At 56.4% G+C, this 21,314-nt stretch overlaps 2 protein-coding genes across 8 annotated transcripts in view; both read left to right on the forward strand.

Moving 5' to 3' along the window:
* Window positions 1-207: 207 nt before the first annotated feature.
* MLC1 (modulator of VRAC current 1) lies at window positions 208-18,847 on the forward strand. The gene is made up of 12 exons (XM_019712365.3): window positions 208-602; window positions 994-1,177; window positions 2,480-2,569; window positions 3,847-3,900; window positions 4,245-4,346; window positions 8,062-8,160; window positions 8,582-8,653; window positions 10,515-10,631; window positions 11,815-11,871; window positions 12,308-12,430; window positions 15,103-15,255; window positions 16,667-18,847. The coding sequence occupies exons 2-12, from the start codon at window positions 998-1,000 to the stop codon at window positions 16,739-16,741; spliced, it is 1,122 nt and encodes a 373-aa protein (XP_019567924.1). The 5' UTR covers window positions 208-602; window positions 994-997; the 3' UTR covers window positions 16,742-18,847.
* Window positions 18,848-18,931: 84 nt separating this feature from the next.
* Window positions 18,932-21,314, forward strand: part of TTLL8 (tubulin tyrosine ligase like 8) — a 46,389-nt gene continuing 44,006 nt past the window's right edge. For 2 of the 7 annotated variants that reach the window (XM_074326624.2, XM_074326625.2), the window contains exons 1-2: window positions 19,852-20,471; window positions 21,121-21,234. In XM_074326624.2, the coding sequence (XP_074182725.1) occupies window positions 20,180-20,471; window positions 21,121-21,234 (406 nt within the window). In that variant the 5' untranslated portion in view covers window positions 19,852-20,179. Of the gene's footprint in view, window positions 19,378-19,851; window positions 20,472-21,120; window positions 21,235-21,314 lie in introns of those variants that run through there. The other 5 variants (XM_088795711.1, XM_088795713.1, XM_088795716.1 and 2 more) reach the window with 3 other exon arrangements.

Consider the following 21,314-nt stretch of genomic DNA (forward strand, 5'->3'; position numbering starts at 1 on the left):
CCTCCTCTGGTTAGTGAGCAGAAGTACAGGGCCCAGCAGGAGCTCGGGGACTGGGCCAGCGTCCCGCTGCCAGCCGGGCTGAGCGCACACGTGTGTGGGTGTCCTCGTGAAGGTCCTCATGTGATCATGGGATGGAAAAAGGCTCTTTGAAAGGCAGTATAATAAGGTCTTGAGTCAAAAGTTCTGTTTCCAAGACAGCAACCGCCCTCCGCCTGCCAGGGTTCTGTGCTCGGGGGAGCCACTCTCTCACACTTCTTCTGAGATGTCCACCCTGGCGCCCGTGTCCTGCCTGCATGAGTGGGACTGAGGTGGCCCCTTCGTGTCCTGGCGGAGTAAGACAGGACCGAGCAACGCTCTGAGCCAGCGGTTACACAACCACCACAGAACTTTCCAGGATCACTGGCTTCATCTCATTGAAATTCAGGACTGGTTCTCCTGCTCCTGGCTTAAGTGCAGATTTTCTGGGCTTTTGTTCCTCTGAATAGCTCTTGCTGGAAGCCCAAGGCAGGATGACTCGGCAGCAGCGAGCCCCTCACCCAGAGACCAGCGCTGCCACCGCCAGAAGCAAGCGGAGGGACGTGCAGAAGGCAGACCTTACGTGGGTGTGTATTTTGCCATCTCGTGTTCGGTTACCACTGTGAGCGATGTAACGGGCTTTGAGTAGCAGCACAGCCTGGGCCTCGGAGCTGGGTCGGACCCGAGGACCTGCTCTGTGAGACACCTGGCAGTCGCCCGGAATCCAGACTGGCTGGGTTTGTTTTATGGGAAAGTGACTTTATTCACTTGTCCAATTAAGTGCTTTTTCTCTTCTTCAAATTCACTGCACTTCAGCAGGAACGCTCTTTCCTTTACTGAAAACAACTTATTTCAATTGGAGTTTTTTTTCAGAGTGGTCAAAAGTAAACTATAATTGTGCTGCAAACAGAGAAGTGGTACCAGAGGAGAACTGCAGGCACAGCGCTCGTGTGTCACTAATGTCACATCTGTCCTCAGCGCCATGATGCGGGAGGAGCAGTGCAGGGAGGAGCTCAGTTATGACCGGATGCCCACCCTGGAGCGGGGCAGGCCGGACGTGGGGAGCTACGCCCCAGACGCCAAGCCCGGTGACCTGCAGCTGTCGTCCAGGCTGCCCCCTTGCTTCAGTCACAAGACGTGGGTCTTCTCTGTGTTGATGGGGGTGAGTAGCCACAGCAGGACCACTGAGGCATTGTCCCCCGTGCTGTGTCCCCGGCCGGTGGCGCTCCTAGGTGATGGGATGGAGCAGCTGCGGGCACTCCTGCTATGGAGAGCCCCATGGTGTCGACAGCCGACTTTCTGTGCTCTCGGAATCACTTTCTCCCACTCCCAAGCGGTCTCTGGGCTCTGGCTGCTCTGTGTCCCTCCAGGGTTGGCACAGCCCAGGGCCCATGCTAACCGTCTGCAGGGTCATGCATTGTGCCAGGGTGGCCTCCGCGACCCTTGACTCCTAGGAGGTCTGGAGTCACCCTGCAGAGGTGGGGGGAAGGGCTATGCTCTCCGAGCCTCTGGCAGAGTGAACAGTGGGCGGTGTCCGGAGGCGGAGGCTGGGTCCTGGAGCAGGAGCTGGCTGAGGGGCCAAGGAGCTGAGGGCCAGGGCCAGTAGGAGCAAACATTTGCGGGGCTGTGCCTGGGGTCCTGGCACATTCACCTTCTGATGTGCTTGGCTAGCACTTGACGACTGAGGAGTTATATCGGCCTCCGTGTATGTGGTTACCTGGGAACCCCTGGCTGAGAACCAGGATCCAGGTCAGGACCCCCACATGCCCCAGGCTGTCCAGGCAACACCCCCAGTAGTCTTGCCCACCCTCCCCCCAGCTGTTCCCTGGCCCACGGACACTGGAACCCCCACCCGTGTGGGGCACAGAGGAAGCTCCTCCTCCCCCCTACCCCTGAGACCTGGGCTCTGTGCAGCGCCCCAGCTGCCTACGGCCACAGAACTGGCCCGCTGTCCCCTCCTCACTCATGTGTGGGCCATGGTCTCCTCTGCCCCCATCACAGGGATGCACGCAAGGCCCCCTGCTCTGACCCTTGGTCTAAGTGACCATTCACCCCGACCCCCCGTGCCACAGCCTGCCTCTCTGCAGTGAGCTTCCACGTCCTTGGCTTTGAGCGGGTGGGGTTGTTCCAGGTGCTCTACCTGTACCTGGGGTGGGGGTCCTGAGGCCTTGAAATTGTACATGTTGGGGAGAGGGTGTTTTCTGGGGTGAGGCATCGATTCTTGCTTTAAATTTTGACAGGCCCCCTCCTTTTCTCCCCCAAGTAAATGATGAAGCCCATAGTCTGACATGGGGGGCAGGGGAAGAGTGGGGCCATGGCTGTCCTTTGTCCATTGGGGAGGAGTCAGGTGGGAAGCAGGCATGCTGTTGGCGCTGTGGGGACACTTCGTGGCAGCCAGAGGGCTGGCTGTGTGAGTGGTCTTCCGACGGCCGTGCTGTCGCCTGAGTCGTGCTCTGTGTTGCAGACCTGCCTGCTCGTGACCTCGGGGTTCTCTCTGTACCTGGGAAACGTGTTTCCTTCCGACATGGACTACCTGCGCTGCGCTGCAGGCTCGGTAAGCGGTGTTCCTCCGTGCACCTCCCACTCCCGGAGTTCGCGGTTCTTCATTTGGCTTTTTCGCTCTGAGATTTACGTTTCTGTCACTCCTTCCTTATGCTAAACCTCCTCATCTGGCTTTGGCTTCAGAATGTCTTTATTACTTTTGAAAACAGCTGGTGAGACAAGTCTGAGTCAGTCCGCAGACCCCTGGACCAGAAATGGCACTTTGCTTTTGACACGTGGCCCGTTCGGGGCTGCCTCCCACCCCTCCCAGAGCTTGTGTCCTGCTCTGGACTCACAGGGCATATCCCGGGTCTGTGGGGCCTCTGGCCCACCTGTGTCCTGCTCCAGCCCCACCCGTGTCCTCAAATGTCTGAAAACACAGACCCACGCTTCCTTCACTCTGTACCCACACCCCACCTTGCCCCCTCTGCTGCCTTAGAACAAAACTCCTTGAAACACTTTGCCCCCCTTACCCCCCCAACCCCCATTCTCTCTGGAACCTTCTAGGTGGCCCTTTGTCTTCACCACTGGAGCAGTCCTTGTGGGGCCACAGTGACCTGATTTCTGCCCAGATGGCTCCAGGACAATGCTCTCCTAGGCTGGGTGTCCCAGCAAAACCCTGGGCAGCGTCCTTCACCCGCAGAGGTGCTGGGTGGAAGACATAGGTCATGTGGTCCCAAGAGCTCCCCCTCGGCCCTTGGTGGCCCAGCCCCCTGCCTCCAGCAGACCACAGCCGTGCATCTTGCAGGTTCTGTCCCTATGGCTCGTGCTGGCCCACTGCAGGGTCTACAGGGGTCCCATCGCCCACAAGAGCAACACCTGGTGTGGCCCCCAAGGCTGGCCCCCCTCCGTCCACCGCCCTGACGCCCCCATGCTTGTCCCCTTCCCTTGTCCTTTGCTGCTGTGGGGCCCCCGAGGACAACCCCCTGGGGCTCAGGCCTCCTGGGCTTTGCCGCTTCCTTCACACTGGGATGTGTTTCCCTTTCCGGGTTGTTCTTAAGCTGGGCCAGGGGCTGGTCTTGTGCGAGTGTGCCCAAGCCACCGCAGTGTTCGTTATCCAAGACCTTTTTCATGTCATCAGAAAAATGACTCTGACAGACTGGGAGACCTGTCAACGTCCAAGAAACCCCTGCGTCCCGTGGACTGGCCACACTTGTTTTGCCGACATGTCCCGGGTTGTCCCAAAGCTTAAGCTTTCCAGGCCACTATTTTCCGGACACAGCTGTCGCCTGCTGGCATGCGAGAGTGATGTGAGGGACCACCGCTCACTGAGCTCTGGTTTCTTTGCAGTGCATTCCCTCGGCGATTGTGAGCTTCGCCGTTTCAAGGAGAAACGTCAATGCGGTAAGTCCAGCCTTCTGTCCAGCCTGTGACTGGGGGCAGCCACCCAGCTCCCAGCCTGTGGAGGCCCCAGGCTGCCTGCAGGGCTGACGGGCACATGTGTGTGTGTGCATATGCATGTACGTACGTGCACGGTGGGATGCATCTGCACCGCCCACCGCAGCCCACACTGTACTGCAGGGCTCTGTGCCCTCCACCCTCTGCTCCCAGCTTGCGGGGCACCCAGCTAATGCCTGTGTGTCTTAGTCTTTAGGGCTTTTAATAATGACCTGGAATTTGGTTTGATATTACCATTACTCTTCTAGTTATGCAAAGGAGAAAAAAAACCCTCCTGTCTTGTTTTTCAGATTCCCAACTTTCAGATGTTGTTTGTTTCCACGTTTGCTGTCACCACCACATGTTTAATCTGGTTTGGCTGCAAACTTGTTCTGAACCCATCAGCAATAGACGTGAGTCACTGGAGAGCGCCACAGGTCCCAAACCCTGCGGGTTTTCCCCTGGACGCGACTTCTGCTGTCTGCCTTGGGAGCGCGTGGTTGGTGTCTGTGGGTTGGAAACGTGTAGACGTGGGTCATAGCTCTTGAGTTTGACAAAGTTTGAGAATTTTATTTATCTTTTTGAAGAATTGTCTTTAACTTTTCCTTATTTGCAGTGGATGAGTTTTTTGGTAATACTTTTAATGCTTCTTTCACAACACTTCTTAAAAAGTAACAGGAATAATACATATTTCATCAAATCGGTGATGCTGTTTGTGGTGAGGTTGCCATTACTTTATGCGCCTCTAAGAGAAATGGAAAAGCTTGTCATTCACACGGTGGCACCAAAAGAGACAGTCTCCTAAAAATGCGGATCTGACCAGAGTCCACACCCTGCTTTGGCTGTGATGCTGAACCACTTTGGTTAAGGACCAGGAAAAGGACGAGGAGGGCTTAGCCAGGCCAGGAAGGCACGAGGAGTGAACACAGACACGGGTCCGAGAGGAACACCCTGCCTGCACATTGTCTGCAGGAGAGATGGGTTTCTGCTTATGTGACTTTAGATTACCCAAAGCAAGCCAAGCCTGCTGGGTGTGAAAATCAACGTAAAACAGTTGCTTGTGCCAACAACAGAAAAGTGTGAAAATGTAATTTAAACACAGATATCGTTTTATGGAAATGAACATTTAAACTTCCTGAGCATAAATGTAATCAAGGTATGCGGAGTGTTCTGGAGAAAACTGCGGAGTCTTGCTGAGCTTACTAGGGCAGTCGTCAACAGGTGAGGGGGGAGTGGGCAAACTCACTGCAGACCCAGCAGGTGGAGGTGGTGAGCAGGGCCAGGGAAGGGTAGGTGGGGGGGGGGGGGGAACTGCCCCACAACCAGGAGCTGGTGCACAGCCGTCTGATAAGACGGGGAGCCACCCAGACACGGATGGATGGCCGGAGCAGCCCCGCGTGTGCCGACGTGGCCTGGACTTGGGCACAGCAGCACTGTGATAAGGGTTGGAGCCCTGCTTCCCTCCCACCCACCCCTCGAACATGCAGACCTAACAGCCGAGGCACCGCCAGGAGACACACAAGGCCCACGCAGGCTGAAGAAGGGCGCTGAATTCTCCCAGGACGAAGGCAGGGTCCCGGGTATGTGAAGGACTCCTGCTCAGAGACAAAGGAGAGTCCAGGGCACCAGGAGGAAGGCCCTCACTGAGCAGGAAGCGCCAGCAGGCAGCTGGAGGGACGCGCAGCCCCTGTAGGAACCCGAGGAGGGACATGAAAGCCACAAGGAGAGCCATTGCCAGCATCAGATGGGCAAGGCCCTGGGGTGCTAGCCTCCCTTCCTGGCCCGCACGACCCTTATGCCTGCTCCAGGCCCTGGAAAAGTCTGGAGCTCACAGGTACATTCTGAAGGAACACACACACGCACATGCACACACACACACGCACATGCACACACACGGTGCGACAGAACCACGCGGTGGGAGGCGGCGCTTGGGAAGGAGGCTCTCCCACCGCTCCTGCCGGCTCTGCCTCTGAGCTGGGTCCTCTGAGCGCCCCCTGCCCCCACACAGCCGTCAGTGTCGTCTGGGTTGCCTCTATTTTTGCTTTCCCCAAACGGTGCTTGGTGGTAGAGCTGCCTGCTCCTGGCTTTTCCACCTGCACGTAAGGATGTGCCTATCTCGTTGTCGCCCTGTTAGCACTGCCCTGTGCTCACAGAGGCACCACATCACCTGACATTCTTAGGGACGGAGCTGGGTGGCTCGCCTCCCACCCTTCCTCCCACGATGGTGTCAACGTGGACACACCAAGGAAGGCAGTCACGAATGCCCCCTGGATTCAACGGAACCACAATCGTGGCTTGCTCCACCCCGTCACTGCCTGTCAAGCATTTGGCGTCATCATGTCTACTGTTCTCCGGTCAGATGACCGTGGTCACAGCTTCTAGTCACCAACGCGTCTGAGCCCCTCCTCACCTGGCCTCCTTCCCATCCTTGGCTCACCTGTAACCCAGGTGGCAGCACTTGCTTTCACGAATGTGTTCAACTCCCGCACAGACGGCTCTGCTGCCGTGGGTTTCTCTGGTACAGACACCACCACACTTCTAGCCGGATGGCTTTGTGGTGCATCTTCTGTCTCGTGGGAGGATGTCCAGCCACTTTGCTCTTCGTCAAAGCTGACCTCACTTATCTCAAACATATCTTAGAGTAAGCTTAGTGCGTTCCTCCAAAAATACAGCTGGAAGTTCATCATGATTACTTCAAGTTTATAGAAAAGCATTGTGACAATCACCCCTCTAGAGTGTTGTCACCCATCTGAGAGCACAGACTGTCTCTCCATTTATTCAGATAATTGTCTGAATAAACGCTTTATGATGGTTTTAATGTTTTGTGTGTTCTCAGTTCAATAATGCCTAGGTAATTTACAGATTGTGTTGCTTGTATGAATGGTGTCTTTTTTTTTTAAATTATATTTTCAGATTGATTATGGTTGGTACAGAGAGATGCTATTGATTTAAAAAAAATTTTTTGAAATATTTGAAGACCCCCAAAGCAGGGGCCACGCTGCGGGTCAGGAGGCTGCCAGGGAAAGCGGGCACAGCAGCCTCTGCTGTGGTTTCTGCAGAAAGGAGCGTGAGGCAGGAGGGCAGGCCGAGGATCGAGGATGGGCTGTGTGAATGATGTCGCGGGCTCCGGGCACAGGCGCTGCCCCCAGTTGTTGGGTACCTGGTGGGGGGGCAGGGTGGGGAAGTGGCCCCACGTAGGGGCCTCACCAAGGGGACGGGCTCTGGACTGGCTGGTTTGCACAGTTAAATTGACTATTTTTAGTTTGTAGCACTCTGAATGTTATAACATAGATGTGGATTTGTGTAACTGCCCACAGTCAGGATATAGAATGCTCCCCAAAGCCCCCCGGTGTCATCAGTTTTTGCCAGTATGCATAGAACCACTACAAACATGCACAGGTTTCAATGTGAATAGGTTTTCTTCTCTTTTTTTATTTTATTTTTCCCCCTTTCTTCCGCCCCTCCCCCCCTCCGGTTCAAGCCATTGTTTCTCAGTCTAGTTGTGTAGGACACAGCTCCCTGGCCCATGCTGGTGTTATGAGCCTTGTGCTCCCCCTGGCTGAGTCAGTCAGTCGGCCACTCACGCTGGCCACTGGCCGCCCACGGTGGCACACAGCAGCCTTCTGGCTGCTCATGCTGGCTGCTGGACACTCACGCTGGCCACCAGCTGCACATGGCAGCACACAGCAGCCCACTCCACCTCCGGCAGGCCCAGCTCCAGGGAGAGCCGTTGTTCACAATCTTAGCTGTAGAGGGCGCAGCTCACTGGCCCATGTGGGAATCACCGGCGACCTCAGCATTAGGAGCACAGCTTTCCAACCACCTGAGCCACCTGGCTGGCCCAGTTTTACTCTCTTTAGGAGTAAATACTCAGGAGGGACAAACCACCAGGGAAGATTTAGAGCAGGGGCTGGCAGACCACAGCCCAGGGCCAAGTCCAGCCCTCCAGCTAACAGTGGTTTAAAAATAACACGACTGTGAGACAAACAGTGTGGTGTGAGATGCCCTGGGCCTGGATAGAAGACGCCCCCCAGAGCTGGGGGCCAGCGTCTCAGCCCGTGCGCAGGCCGGCTTTACGGGGTAAAAGTGAAGAAAGCTGGTTTGCAGACATGTGTTCTCCTTCGGCAGATCAATTTCAACCTGATTCTGCTACTTCTGCTGGAGCTCCTCACGGCAGCCATGGTGATTGTCTCTGCACGGTCCAGCGAGGCGTCCTGCAAGCACAAGGTAGGTCCCCTCTGTGCAGACGTCGCACGGAGAGTGGGGGTCATCTACCCCTTGCAGGGCAGCCCCCCCGAAAACGAGAATGCCGCCCGCCTGTGGCAGGCTGGGCAGCCCCCACTCTCCGGGGTCTCCTGGAAGCTGATGGCCTTGGAAGGTGCAGCAGGACCTCGTCCATCGTGAGGCTCTGACCATGCCCGCCCCTAGCAGTGTCACAGAGACCCAGTCTGTGGAAGTGTCACTGCGTGTAAACACATCCTCACAAGCAAGGAAGAAGCTCTCGTTGAGCTTCTGCTCTCAAGCCTGTGGTCACTAGTGGCTTCCAGCCACTCATGTTTTAGAAGGTCCCTAGGTGACAGCCTGTGCCGAGGGCGGGGCCGCAGACCACTGGGGTGCGCCCAGGTGAGTCTCTGTCATTTCTTTTTAGGGTTCTATCTCTGACAGCAACAACACTTTGTATGAAGTGACATTTCCTACTCGGGTCCTGAAGTCCTACTCGGTAAGAAAACTTTCCTTTTCTTTCTCCTGATTTTATTTTATTTAACACGTTGTGTACGGCGGGGTTTAAATCCCTCATAAAAATCCGCTCAGAAAAAACGAAGATTCTCGTGATCCGTACGCAACGTGTTAAGGGGGGGACAGTTCACACTGGTTTAAACCATCATACTTATTTTTCACGATGAGTAGGATACGGCTGCATGGACTGTGCATAGATTTCATTCTGTTAGTAATACAGCTCCAGTAGTGTTGTTGGTGACAAAATACCTTGTCTCAGGTATTCTTCAACTCTTAGGGGCACAGGTTTATATAGATAGACCCCGATATTGATGTTGACTGGATATTGATATAGACTGGATATTAACATACCGTTTCCCTGAGAATAAGACTGAGCTGGACAATCAGCTCTAATGCGTCTTTTGGAGCAAAAATTAATATAAGACTCGGTCTTATTTTAATATAATATAAGATCAGGTATAATATAATTAATATAGTATAATATAATATAATATAATATAATATAATATAATATAATATAATAGGTATCGGGTCTTATATTAATTTTTGCTCCAAAAGATGCATTAGAACTGATTGTCCGGCTAGGTCTTATTTTTGGGACTCATGGTAGGTTAGATATCGAGGTAGGTTAGGTGTAGACCTGGTTTAGGTGTAGACCCAGGTTAGATAGACCTGAGTTAGGTGTAGACCTGGGTTAAGTGTAGACCTGGGCTAAATAGACCTGGGTTAAATAGACCTGGGTTAGGTGTAGACCCAGGTTAGATAGACCTGAGTTAGGTGTAGACCTGGGTTAAGTGTAGACCTGGGCTAAATAGACCTGGGTTAAATAGACCTGGGTTAGGTGTAGACCCAGGTTAGGTGTAAACCCCAGTTGTGTTGACCTGGGTTAGGTGTAGACCTGGGTTAGGTGTAGACCTGGGGTAAGTTTAAACCCAGGTTAGGTGTAGACCCAGGGTAGGTGTAGACCCGGGGTTACATATAGGTGATATATAGGTCTGTATGAGTAACACACACTGTCCTGATTGACACCTGCTGTCCCTGAGCCGTTCTGAAGCATGTCCCCTTTCACGCTCAGGAGTGCCCTGGTTTGAAGGATAAATTATATAGCCACCCTTTCTTTTTACTTCAGTTTTTATTTATTTTTGTTTTTTGTTTTTTCAGTCTGCTTATTCTATGACTGAAAGCTGTTAACCTCCCCCTCTGAGTTGGGCTCATTTTCTCTTTGAAATTTTGTAGCTTTTTGGAGCCTGTGTTTTTATTTACATACAAGTTTAGCATCGCTTGCTGGTGAATTTCTTTCCTTGTCTCATCATCACATAGCAACTCTATCTTCAGTAATGGTTTTTGCCATAAAATCTGTATTGATGCTTTTAATTTAAGTCATCAACTATCTCTGGTTAACATTTGCCCAGTGTTTCTTTTCCCTTCTTACTTTCAACTTCTCTCGTGCTTCTATTTTGGTGCATCTCTGTAAACATATAACGGTATGTTGCTTTCCACCTTATCTCTAGTTCTCTCTGTGGCCTTTGGAATTGAGCCCATTCATCGCGAGAGCAACTCTGGGCACATTCGTGTGTATTTTGCCATCCTTGGTTTTCTCTCGGCGTCTTTTCCCACCTTGTCTGCCCTCCTTTGACTAGGTGGGAGCTTCTCCCCTCCTTTTCCTGTTAATTTTAGTGTGAAAAGCATTCATTTTCAGTATTCTTTGGGAGGTCATCCTCAACCTTTCAACACAGTCGCTGCTTTGCCCTCCCCACCCTGCTGACACTCGTGTTCTGGGGACTCTGGGGAGCCCGTCCCGTGTCCCCTGGTGACACTGTCTCCACTGTCCATGGCCCCTGCAGGTCATCGAGGTGATTGCTGGTGTCTCCGCTGTCCTGGGTGGGGTCATTGCTCTGAACGTGGATGACACCATCTCAGGCCCGCACCTCTCCGTGACGTTCTTCTGGATCTTAGTGGCCGTGAGTACATCCCGGGTGGCCTTTGTCCGTCGTGGTTGGCCAGGCTGCACCGTTGCCAGCTGCAGCCCCGGGCCACTCATCAAGCCTGACGTGGCTGGTCTTTGAGCTCAGTTTTGGTGACACTCAGGCAGCAAAGCAGCTGGGAGAGAAGAGGGTGGGAAAGTGGGCGCTGGTGGCTCTGCCGTCAGAGGAGTTTGGGAGTCAGTGTGTTAACTGTTTTTATTTTAACTGCTATTGTTATTGATAGTTTTTGTGTTATTTTCTCCCGAAAACTGTTTACTTTTATTTTATATGATTTTATAATAGGTGACATTTATATTGTTTTATAACATAATGCATATTTCACCAAATATATTTACAGTATGTTATCATTTTACATTAAGTGCTCCCACATGAATGCTTAGCGCACACCTAGCACATGGCGAGGGCTTGACCTGGTCAGAGTGCTCAAAGCCATCATGGCGGCTGTCCCCCCGACCCCCGACCCCTGACCCCTGACCTGGGGGCAGTGTCTCCTGGGGCTGCTGGCTCTAATCACAAAGGAACAGCTGGTGACCCACGCTGAGGCATGGCACAGCTGGCTGCTGCGCACTTCAGAGCCACTTGTGCCATGAAGGCGACCCGCTGAGGATCAACCGAGGTCTCCTGGGAATGCAAAGCGTGGTCATTGATTGGATCCTGAACCAGCATCAAAAACAGCTGTGAGCGTGACATTGTTGAGACAACAGGAAGAGTCTGAACATGGCGTGTACCTGCGATGCTGCTGTTGGATCGTGTCAAATTCCCCCCGTGTGGTACTGAGTTGTCATAGTTTAGGATAGTGTCCTGTCAACACACGCACTCACAAGTGTTTGGGGCGGCATTCCCTGTCAACAGATGTGGTGAAATGTCAGCAGCGGGCGATCGCTGGGTTCTCAGGCACCCCCCACATGTCGGTGATCGCAGGGTTCTCAGGCATTCCCAGCGTGGTTCTTGCAGCTTCTGTGCAGGGTCACAGGCTAAGTTGAGTTGCATTAAAGAAGAGAGAGCACAGGAAGCCTCAGAGAGGCCGCCCTGCTTCCCTGGCCACCTGCCCCAGCCCTCCTAGTGACAAGGGTGGCTTCCATCAAACGGGAGGGCACACGCTTGGAATCTGACTTCTTGGACTGTCACGTCTAAAGTCTTTTTTCTTTTCTCTCTTTAGTGTTTTCCAAGTGCCATTGCCAGTCATGTGACAGCAGAGTGTCCCAGCAAGTGTCTGGTAGGTGAAGCCCCATCCCCAGGGTATCAAGGACCCACTGAGTGGTGCCAGGGCTTGGCCCGTCCCTTCCACGCTGCCACGTGACAAGGCCCCTGCTGCGCCAGGAACCAGGCAGCAGGGCTGTGGGCGGGGAGACCTGAGGAGGGCCATGGGATTGTCCGAAGGCTGGACTGTTTGGGAACAAACAGACTCTTACATGTGGTGCAATTGCTGTGACTCAGCCGAGGGGGAGGAGATCAGCAATTCCTAAGCGTCATTTCTTCACCAGAGTGGAGAATGGCACGTAAATCGGGGAAACCTGCGTGGCACACAGTGCGCTGGGATCTGTGGGCGATCCTGGGGCAGACACTTCAGCAGGAGGCACACGTGCTCACAGACACTGGTGGGTGTGGAGCAGGGACCCCAGGCCCACCCCGACGCCCTCGTGTCCCCCCAGGTGGAGGTACTGATCGCCATCTGCAGCCTCACGTCCCCGCTGCTGTTCACGGCCGCCGGCTACCTGACGTTCAGTGTGGTGAGAGTGATGGAGATGTTTGAAGCGTACCCACCAGCCATCAAGGTACGCGCTTCTTTCCGTGGGCTGTGCAAGCTTGCCGCTGCTGGCGCTGTGCGTACCTGAGGGGACGCCCCGGGACACATGGCTTTGAAGTGTGACCGTGTGCAGATCAGGTGTCTCCCCGTTCTCTGACGCCCGTTCTGTCCTGCTGACCCGCGGGGCCAGCTCTTCTCTCTGCCGCGCTCCACTCAGGCTTCTGCTGTCCCTGTCACTTTGGGCCGTCCTCCTGGTATCATCGCAGCCCTGCAGCCCGTCCGGATAAACTTTTTCATCCTTATCTTGGGTTTTCTTAGCCGTTCCACATCCATCACAGTGTAGAATCAGCCATTCGTCAATGGTCACGAGGGCTCCTGTAGGACTTTGTATTGCAGTCGCGTTAAGTTTACAGACACACCTGAGGACTGAGAGCCTCTCGTGCATGGGCACAGCCGTCACTAGGACTCTCAAGTTCCCATAACTTCCCGTCCTGCTCCCCGCCTTGCGGCCACATCGTGAGGCTTGTTCCTCAGGAACCCAGTGTTATTTCCAGGGTGGATGGCATTTGCCCCAAATGTTTATCCTGAGAGAGCCTGACATACCAAAGAGTTGGAAGTCCAGTGCAGGGGACACCGAGATTCCGCAGTGGTCTGTGTGTGGCTTACACATGCGTGTTGACACTGACGGGTGGGCTAAGCGCACACCCTCACGTGTGCGTGACGAGTGCAGACACTTGACAGCCAGCCTGACCTGTCACTCTTAAATGCATTGGCATTTCTGCAAGTAAGGACAGAGTCCTATACACCCACAGCTCCGTGGTCACACCTGAGGTGCTCAAGTTACCCTGTGACATCCTGCTGTCCAGTTCACATTTGCTTTTCATGAATCGTCCCAAGAATGTGCTGGGGGTGAGCCCCGCCCAGGCTCGCATTGGCATTTGGCTGTAAGTCACAGGGTGGTCCCCTCTCTCCCCCATGCACTGACTTTTTGGAATCTGGGCCAGTTGTCTGGGAGACGGTCGCACCTGTGCGCCTGTCTCCTGTGGCGTCCATGGGAGTGAATTCAGGAGCAGGTGGTGTCGCGGTTCTGCCTGGTTCTGCAGTGGCTGCCAGACTGACCTCCAAGGAGGCACGCGTTCCCTCTCGTAGGGAGAAAGTGACCCATGTCAGGCCGGGAACCATGCGGATGTCTTGTCCCAGCACCTTCACCTGTGGCTTAGCCCTGATGGTGGGTCCTGGCCTGGGTGGTTCTCACATTGGAGAGTGAAACAAAAGTGATACTCGGGCCTCCACTCTGGCTTCTCATGTGAGCGTGAGGGACAGCATGTTCTGTGTGAGTGAGCACGTTCCGTGTGAGCGGCACATGCATGTAAGGAGCAGCACGTCCCTCCTATGTGAGAAGGCACGTGTGTGTGAGGGGCACGCATGTTAGATTCCTTCTAACCGTAGATCTGGGCAACTTCAGTCTATGGTATTTTTCTTTCCCTACTGAGTCGAGAACTTTCAGCTTTTCACGTACCGGAAGCCCTTTCCAGCTTCTCTCGCGTATCGAGTGGCCAGCATCACTGCTCTGGTGCTTTGGGACCACTATGAAGTAAAACCAGGGTGGCTTGAACAAGCACCGTGACACCGTGACCGTGATCTGATAACCGAGATGGCCAGCAAGGGACTAACGGGCAGGGAGTGCTGGGCAGAGGGACGAGCCACGTCCCGAGCGACTGTGTAAGATGTCATCACGCTACTCAGAACTGCATGCCACTTAAAACTTAGGAATTGTTTATTTCTGGAATTTTCCTTAATATTTCAGACTGCGGTTGACCGTAGATAACTGAAACTGTGGAAAGTGAAACCACAGATGGGGGAACCACTGTATTTTTTATTGGACTCATGGTTAAATTTACACATTAACTTGAAGAGAGTTGCTCATTCTTTTGTTTCTGACAGTGACACTGTATGGACGCCGAGGTTGTTCTTGTGTTAACTTTGAGTTGCTTTGTGTTTTGAGGCTGGAGGCCTTCATGCGGCGTGGGAGGGTTGGGTGCTTTGTAGACGTCTTTGCAGCCACCGGGCTTCCTCTGGCCCCCACACCTTTTGCCCCGGGCATCTCCTGCATCCCCTGGCCACATTGCTCCCTCTGGTCCTGGGCACCACTCAGCCTCATGTCCAGCAGCGTCACGCTGCCTGGGACCCTGTCCCTCTCTTTCCTCCAGAGCAGACTCCGCCACTCTCAAGAGCGTGTTTCCTGCCTGTACATGGCCGGTCTGCTCTGCCCCACATGGGCACCGCTGGCATGGCCTGGTGCTTTTCCTGGCTCCCTTGCTGATGGGGTGGTTGTTGGGGGCATGAGACATGGGACCATGAGCAGCCAGCGCGTGCCACCAGGGTGGTGGCCCAAGGGCCATTTTGTACTTATCTGTTAAACCCGGAACAACACAGAGCAGAGCTGATTTCCTCCACGCTCGGTCGCTGAGCAGAAAGGCTACTGTTCATGTTACTGTAGTCACAGCACAGCTGGTGCCTGGCTGGGGCTCTGCAGGAGAACTCCTCGCAGTAGCAGCTGCGTCCTGGGCTGTGGGCATGGGAGCTGGCTGCTTTGTGTCCTTGGCAAGCGGGGGCTCTCTCACTGGGGTGGGGTGAGGGGGGTTGGGCGAGATCCAGGAGGGGAGGCAGGTGGCCGCTCATGCGTGTTTCTGCTGTCAGCAATCCTACGATGTGCTCCTGCTGCTCCTGCTGCTGGAGCTGCTGCTGCAGGCGAGCCTGCACGCGGGCACCGTCATCCAGTGCGTGAGCTTCAAGGTGGGCACGTCCTGGGAGGCCACGCAAGTCGGCACGCAGGAACACCCAGCTGGGCAGGTGAGTGGCGTCTGTGCGGGGACCTCCCTGCCCTGGGGGGCGGCCCTCCCAGGGCCCCATGCAAAGTGACACAAAGAACTGCCCTGGCTGAGTTCTTTCAAGACCTGTTGTGCCACATTGTATTTCTAAAACACTCCGGAAAAATCTTGAAGAAGTAAAATATGTAATACTTCCTTAGAGCCAGCTAGGCAAACACACATCTGTTCCTGAAAAAATACTAAGGACTGAATGCTTCCTGGTTCACTCTTGCAAACATGGACAAGAACTTTGCAAGGATTTGCATGGGTCACACTGGGCTCCCCTGCCGGCCCCTCTCTGTGGGAAGGGGCGCACACCCCCCACGCCCTTCAGATGGGGTGGCCTCCCGACCTCTGGTTGGCAGGCTCTGCCAGGCTCATAGCTGCCTGCACCACACCCTCCCTGGTCCTGCCTCTCGTTCCCCCATAACTGAAAGGCTGGGGTGAGCGTCTCCTCCCTGTGAGCTGCCCATCCAGTGGTGTTCTCGCTGGGCACACCTGTCCACTGGCCTTGGGTGCACAGTGCCCTATGCAGGGCCCCCAGGGGCCGCCGGGGGTGGAGTGGACACTCCTGCCGCCCAGCCGCCACTCAGGCCCCTCCCATCTCTGGTCCTGTGCTGTGCACACCACCCGCGTCCTGGCAGCGTCCTGGGCCTGTGCCCGGCCCTGTGCCCCTGCCAGGCTGCTCCTGCCAGGCTGGGGGACGCTCTCCTGCTGGCAGCTGGGTCCTCGGCGACCTGACCTCCGTCCTGTCCCAGCGCTGTCCCCTCCATCACACTCCTCAGATTCACCGCTTCCTTGTCATTGTTACCTGGCTGTGGTCAGAGTCCTGCGGGGATGGCTTTGTCCCCAGGCCATCCATGCAATGGACCTGGTTCTGTGTCAGGACACCAGGGCATGGAGTCGGTGAAGTCCTGTGCCCCAGTGTACATGGGCAGCTGCCCTCCCCGTTTCTGGTGGGCACTGGTGACCACTGCCCTGAGCGTCCTGCTTCCTGGGCCTCAGGCCCCTGCTGATGCCTTCGTACGGTCCCCGGCCAGTCCAGGCCCCTTCTCTGTGGGGGCGTCGTCTCCTGCCCCCAGGAAAAGCCTGCAGCCCCCATTTATTCCTGTACTGTGGAGTGTTTCCGTGCAGACGCGGGCTCTGCCAGGTGCTGGCCTGCAGCGCCCCACCCAGAGCCGGCGTGTGGGCCGCGTGGAGAGCTCACCCTGAGCTCCGGCTCTGGTCGTCCTGACGTGGTGTTGTGGAGTGTGGCACACTGAGGGGCGGGACCCAGGGGCCTCCTACCAGCTGTCCACAGGCTGAGAAGGGCTGTCACCTTAGCAGGGCCCTCCTCCCACCCTCCCCCACACGGTTGGCCAGGAGAAGTGACGCTTTACCTGTCTTGGTCGCAGGTGACCAGAAGCCCCCTGAAGGAGTTTGACAAGGAGAAAGCCTGGAGAGCCGTCGTGGTGCAGATGGCCCAGTGACAGCGGGATGGGAGACCGTGGCGCAGGGCCCGCCAGCCCCGACATATGGAATGGCAGACACGCGTGTGCTGGCGCTGCCTGCTACTAACCCCTTCCCCGTTTGCCAGGGTGGGCAGCAAGGTGGAGTTGCCACTTCCTGTGGTGGCTTAGTTTACGAGGGTGGGCACTTCCTGTGGTGGTTTAGTGTGAAGCAGGCAAGGCTGACCCCCTCCTTTGTCACCGGTCAGTCAGTTCAGGGCTCCCAGGGTGGCCTGACCGTGCACGGCTGGAGAGCTAGGGGCTCGTGCTGGGGCTGGACTCCAGGCATGATGTGCAGGCAGCTCTCCTGTCCTCACAGTGACCTGCTGCCGTGTCAGCCCCTCCTGGCTGTCCCACCCGTTTTTGTTGAGCACCTACTATATGCAGACAGTGCACACCCTGGCTCAGCCCGCGTGGCTCTTACCCATTTTGCCATTGCCCTTCTGAGATGTGCCAGACGGGTCCCCCCGCTGGGCACCGTCTCCTTGACAAGAGCGGAGCCCAGCGCTCTGTCCTCTCTCCAGACCCCACAAAGCTGCAGCTGCCAGGAATGTGGGCGCAGGGCAGCCCCACCCACTGCATCTGCCGCGGAGCCCACGCACTGCACGTCTGCCCTTTCCTTCTCTCACCCAGTCATTGTAGGGGGACCCTGCCTGCTCAGGGGCACTGGGCTGTGTCCGGGCAGCTTGTCTGCACTTGTCACGTGTCATTTCCAGCTTCTCTGACCTTTGTGAACAACCACACGAACATGCACCCCATCTACTGTGCCGGCTGAATGTTCTTTGGGGTGGGGACGCGTCCTACGCTTTGAAAACTGCCTAGGCCACGTCTCTGTCTCCATGGCCTCGGTGACAGGGTGACGCGGGCAAGGCTGAGCGGCTTCCTCCTGCCCATTTGGCTCTGCTCCCTCAGGCCAGGCCACTCCCATTGCCTATAAGACAGACAGCCTGGGACTCCTCGTGGGTCTTCACTGGGCGTTTTCCAGCCGCCCCTCGCCATTGCCTAACAAGTAGTTTGTCTCCATCCTCCCTGACCTGAGGTGTGACTCGTGCCAGGGGTATCCTGCGTCTGTCACTGCCAAATGTGAGAATAACATTGGCTTTGATTAACACCATGGCCAAGAATGAGGCTGTATGCCATCTCTGTGCCCTGAGTACACCTGGAATCTTCTAGAAGAACTGCTAGCATCTCCCAGTTGACATGGGCCCCAATAAATCCCCAGTGAGCTGGGAGTACCTTCTCAAGGTGGGGATGTGACTGTCCCGGGAGTCGTCTTCAGGCCAGGGCTGCACCCTGGAGTGTCTCTGTTCCTTGTCTTCCGGTGTAAGGAGATAATCAGCCTCGTGATGGAAGAGGCGAAGGTCTGCTTTGCTCAGTGCAGGCTTATCGATTGGGCCCTGTGGGCTGGTGAAGGGCCCGGGGCCACTAGGATCAAAGAGCCAGTAGCCCTGGAAGAAGGCTGGCGGGGTTGGCCACATGTGGACTGACGAGGGGGATTCGAAGGTCCTCCTGCTTTCTCACCGCTGAGCACAGTGACTAGCTGCCAGGGTCATGACAGGTTGGGTCATTTTCACTCAAACAGGAGGAGTGCAGGTAAGATACCTGAAAAGGGGACAGTGCCAGCCAAGGAAGTGTTCTCCAGAGCTGCTGCTCCGACGACCCCGTTCTGTTGTCCTGGGAAGGCGAGGCGAGGACTAGGGAGGGCCAGGCAGGCAGGTCCCCAAGTAAGCGTGAGTGCTGCCAGGTGGCTCTCACCTGCACACAGACCCCACCCAGCCGCCCAGCCACCTCCCCTTCCTGCAGCTCTTGGGGGCCGGGTGGGCAGGTGGGGCAGGTGCTCCTGAGCTGGGGACAGGACCACAGGGACAGCACAAGCAGTGCTGGTCTCTTCTTGGGGACCCTGAAAGCCCAAGTCTTAAGGCTGTAAGTGGGCACCTGGGACCTGACTGCTGGCGAGTACTTCCTTATTTAAGAGAGCTTGAAAAGTCCAGACAAATGGGGTTTAAAAACTTTGTAATTCTGCCAACTTACATTTTTCTTTGATGTAGTTAATACTGTCTAAACAATAAATGCTAACATGCAAATGTGGCCCGACACCTGTTTGATTTTGGGGTCCCCGTTCTGAAAAGGTTGAGAGATAACGCATAGCATGAAGGTGGGGGCCGTTTTTTTATTCATTCATGAGGCATGTGACCCCTGAGGCCAGTCTGCAGGTGAGAACCCAAAGGAGCATGAAGGACCTGTCCCCACAGAGGGGCCATCCACTGAGTCCTCCATGGCCACTGTGGGGACAGAGCCCCAGAGAGTAGTTTACAGGCTCTCGGCCTCACGTGAAGGGGTACTGGCTCAGGTGGTGAATGGCCGTCGACTGTGGCTGATTGGCCGTTGGCTGTGGCCGGTTAGCCAATTGGCCGCTGGTATAACTGCTGCGACTACGGAGGATTGCCGAGGAGCCTAGCAGAGCCGAGCAGAGCCGAGCAGATCCGAAGAGAGCGGAAGAGGAGAGCCGAGAGAGAGGAACAGGAGAGAGTGGAGAAGAGTCATCGGTCAGTCGGTTGGCAGAAAAGCGGACAGCAGGTCGGCGTCCGGTGGGCCCAGCCTCCAGTGAGACCGTGGTGGTATGGCTCCCCTACCTATGGCTCCATGGGTGTTCCTTGTTGGCCTCACCGTATCCTGCGTTCTTATGTTGGGAGCGGGACCAGAGACCCCGCAGGCCGCCCCGCACGACAGCCACTTCAAAGTGGGAGCAGAACCCCACTTTGGAGTTAGCTTGGGAAGTTACATACAAAATAAAGATGATTTTAAACCCAAAAAAGATGACATCTAGGTTTCAGAAATTTAGTGAGCAAGGCACTGATGGGGTGGTGGGTCTTTCCCACTCCCCCCCCCCCAAAGGTGCCAGACCAGAGGCCAAAGCGAGAAGGAAGCCAATTTCCGGTTGGGGAGGGGGAATGTCTCGTGGGCAGGGACCCTGGGTGCGGGCGGGACACCAAGTGACCTGGGATGCCAAGGCCGCTCTGGGTTCCTCTGCAGGACGGGGGGCGGGGGTGTGGGGGTGAGGGGGGTACTTCCGGGGCAGCCCGATCGTCCCCAGCCCATGAGGCGACACCAACGCGCAGCCCCCGGGCCTCATCTCCACCTGAGGGACTGTGCGCTCCCCCAAGCCGGGCCGCGGGGGTCCCCCGGGCCGTCCTGCTGGGGAAACTGGGAGTGAGGGTCTAGAGAGGCCCGCGGTGGGGGCGAGAAGGCTGCGTCAGGAGGATCGCGGGGCGGGGCCTATCCCGAGCTATTCCCTGGGGGCAGGGACCGGTTGTGACCCTCCGGTCTTTATGACTTGGGGGACTGACTGCCAGGGCAGGTCTGTGTGACTCTGGGTGGGGGCGGGGCGGCCACTCGCAGGCCCTCCTCCCAGCAGACACCATGGTCCGTGGGGCCCGGCGTCCCGGCACCCGCTCTAGCACCAGCCAGGACCCCAGCACCCAACCCCGCGGGCGCCACGCCCAGCACCCCGCACGCCCGCGCAGCCCCACGCCCAGTGCGGGCCGCCGCTCCGCGCGCCCGCAGCTCCACTGCCGGTGCCCCTTGCGCCCCCCGCGGCCCCCGCCTGCACAATGCGCCGCGCAGCACCCTCCTGTCTCCCAGGGCAACCGCAGGATGCTGGGCAGCGCAGCGAGGGGTGGGGGCGTGGTGGGAGCCAACCGGAGGCAAAGGGGTGAGTGCTGGTCCCACCTCCCCCTAGCCTGGCCTTTGCCCTGCGGGTCCAGACAGCACTCCAAGCCCCGCCCCACCCACGCTCACGCTAGGAACCCCTGACCCGCCCTTCCCCCCTTGGAACTCCCATCTCCCCCTTCCCCCCAGGATTCTAGACCACCCCCTCAGAACGTGGGACTTTCTTTAACCCCAGACCTGCCCCCAGCCCAGACCAGGCCCCTAACCCCAGACCCGCCCAGTCCCTAGGCGACCCCCCAACTAGACCTGCCACTTAACCCTAGACCGGCCCGCTTGGAACAACAGCCTTCCCTCCACCTGGGGATTCTAGACTATCCCCCCAGAACCCCAGACCTGCCCACCCTAACTTCAGACCTGCTCTCAGCCCCAGACTCTTCCCCAACCCCGCACCTGCCGCCAACCTCACACTGGCCCCCAGCCCCAGACTTCCCCCCAGCTCCAGACTTATCCCCCATCTTTCCCAACCCCAGACCAGCCCCCAACCCGACTTCTCCCCAATCCCAAACTTTCCCCAAACCCAGACCTGCCCCCAACCCCAGACCTGCTCCAACCCCCAGACCTGAGGTGGCCCCAGCGAGCAGCACCCCACCACCACCACCTTGGATCCATCGCTGATATCCCTCTCCTTGCAGAGGCCCGAGCTGGAGGCAGGAAGGGCCAGCAGCTGGAGGGGGCCAGAATGGAGCTGGGCGAAAGGAAGAGGCTCTTGTCCTTCTCTTTGGAAGGAGATGGGAGAGAAGAAAACAGTCAGTATCGTCCCTGGCCTCCTGTCCTTCCCACTGCCCCGTGGGTGGCCCAGTGGTTCAGACCTGTGTTTCTTGTGTGG

Source organism: Rhinolophus sinicus, chromosome 1 (assembly GCF_057876585.1).
Source record: "Rhinolophus sinicus isolate RSI-liver-muscle chromosome 1, RSI-T2T, whole genome shotgun sequence".
NCBI lineage: Eukaryota > Metazoa > Chordata > Mammalia > Chiroptera > Rhinolophidae > Rhinolophus > Rhinolophus sinicus.

Bases quoted from the DNA above. Each gene is read 5' to 3' on its own strand.
- MLC1 (XM_019712365.3), top strand. From the start codon at position 998: ATGATGCGGGAGGAGCAGTGCAGGGAGGAGCTCAGTTATGACCGGATG. The intron at 8,161-8,581 runs GTAGGTCCCCTC...ATTTCTTTTTAG, and splicing joins AGGCGTCCTGCAAGCACAAG to GGTTCTATCTCTGACAGCAA. The intron at 15,256-16,666 runs GTGAGTGGCGTC...TCTTGGTCGCAG, and splicing joins AGGAACACCCAGCTGGGCAG to GTGACCAGAAGCCCCCTGAA.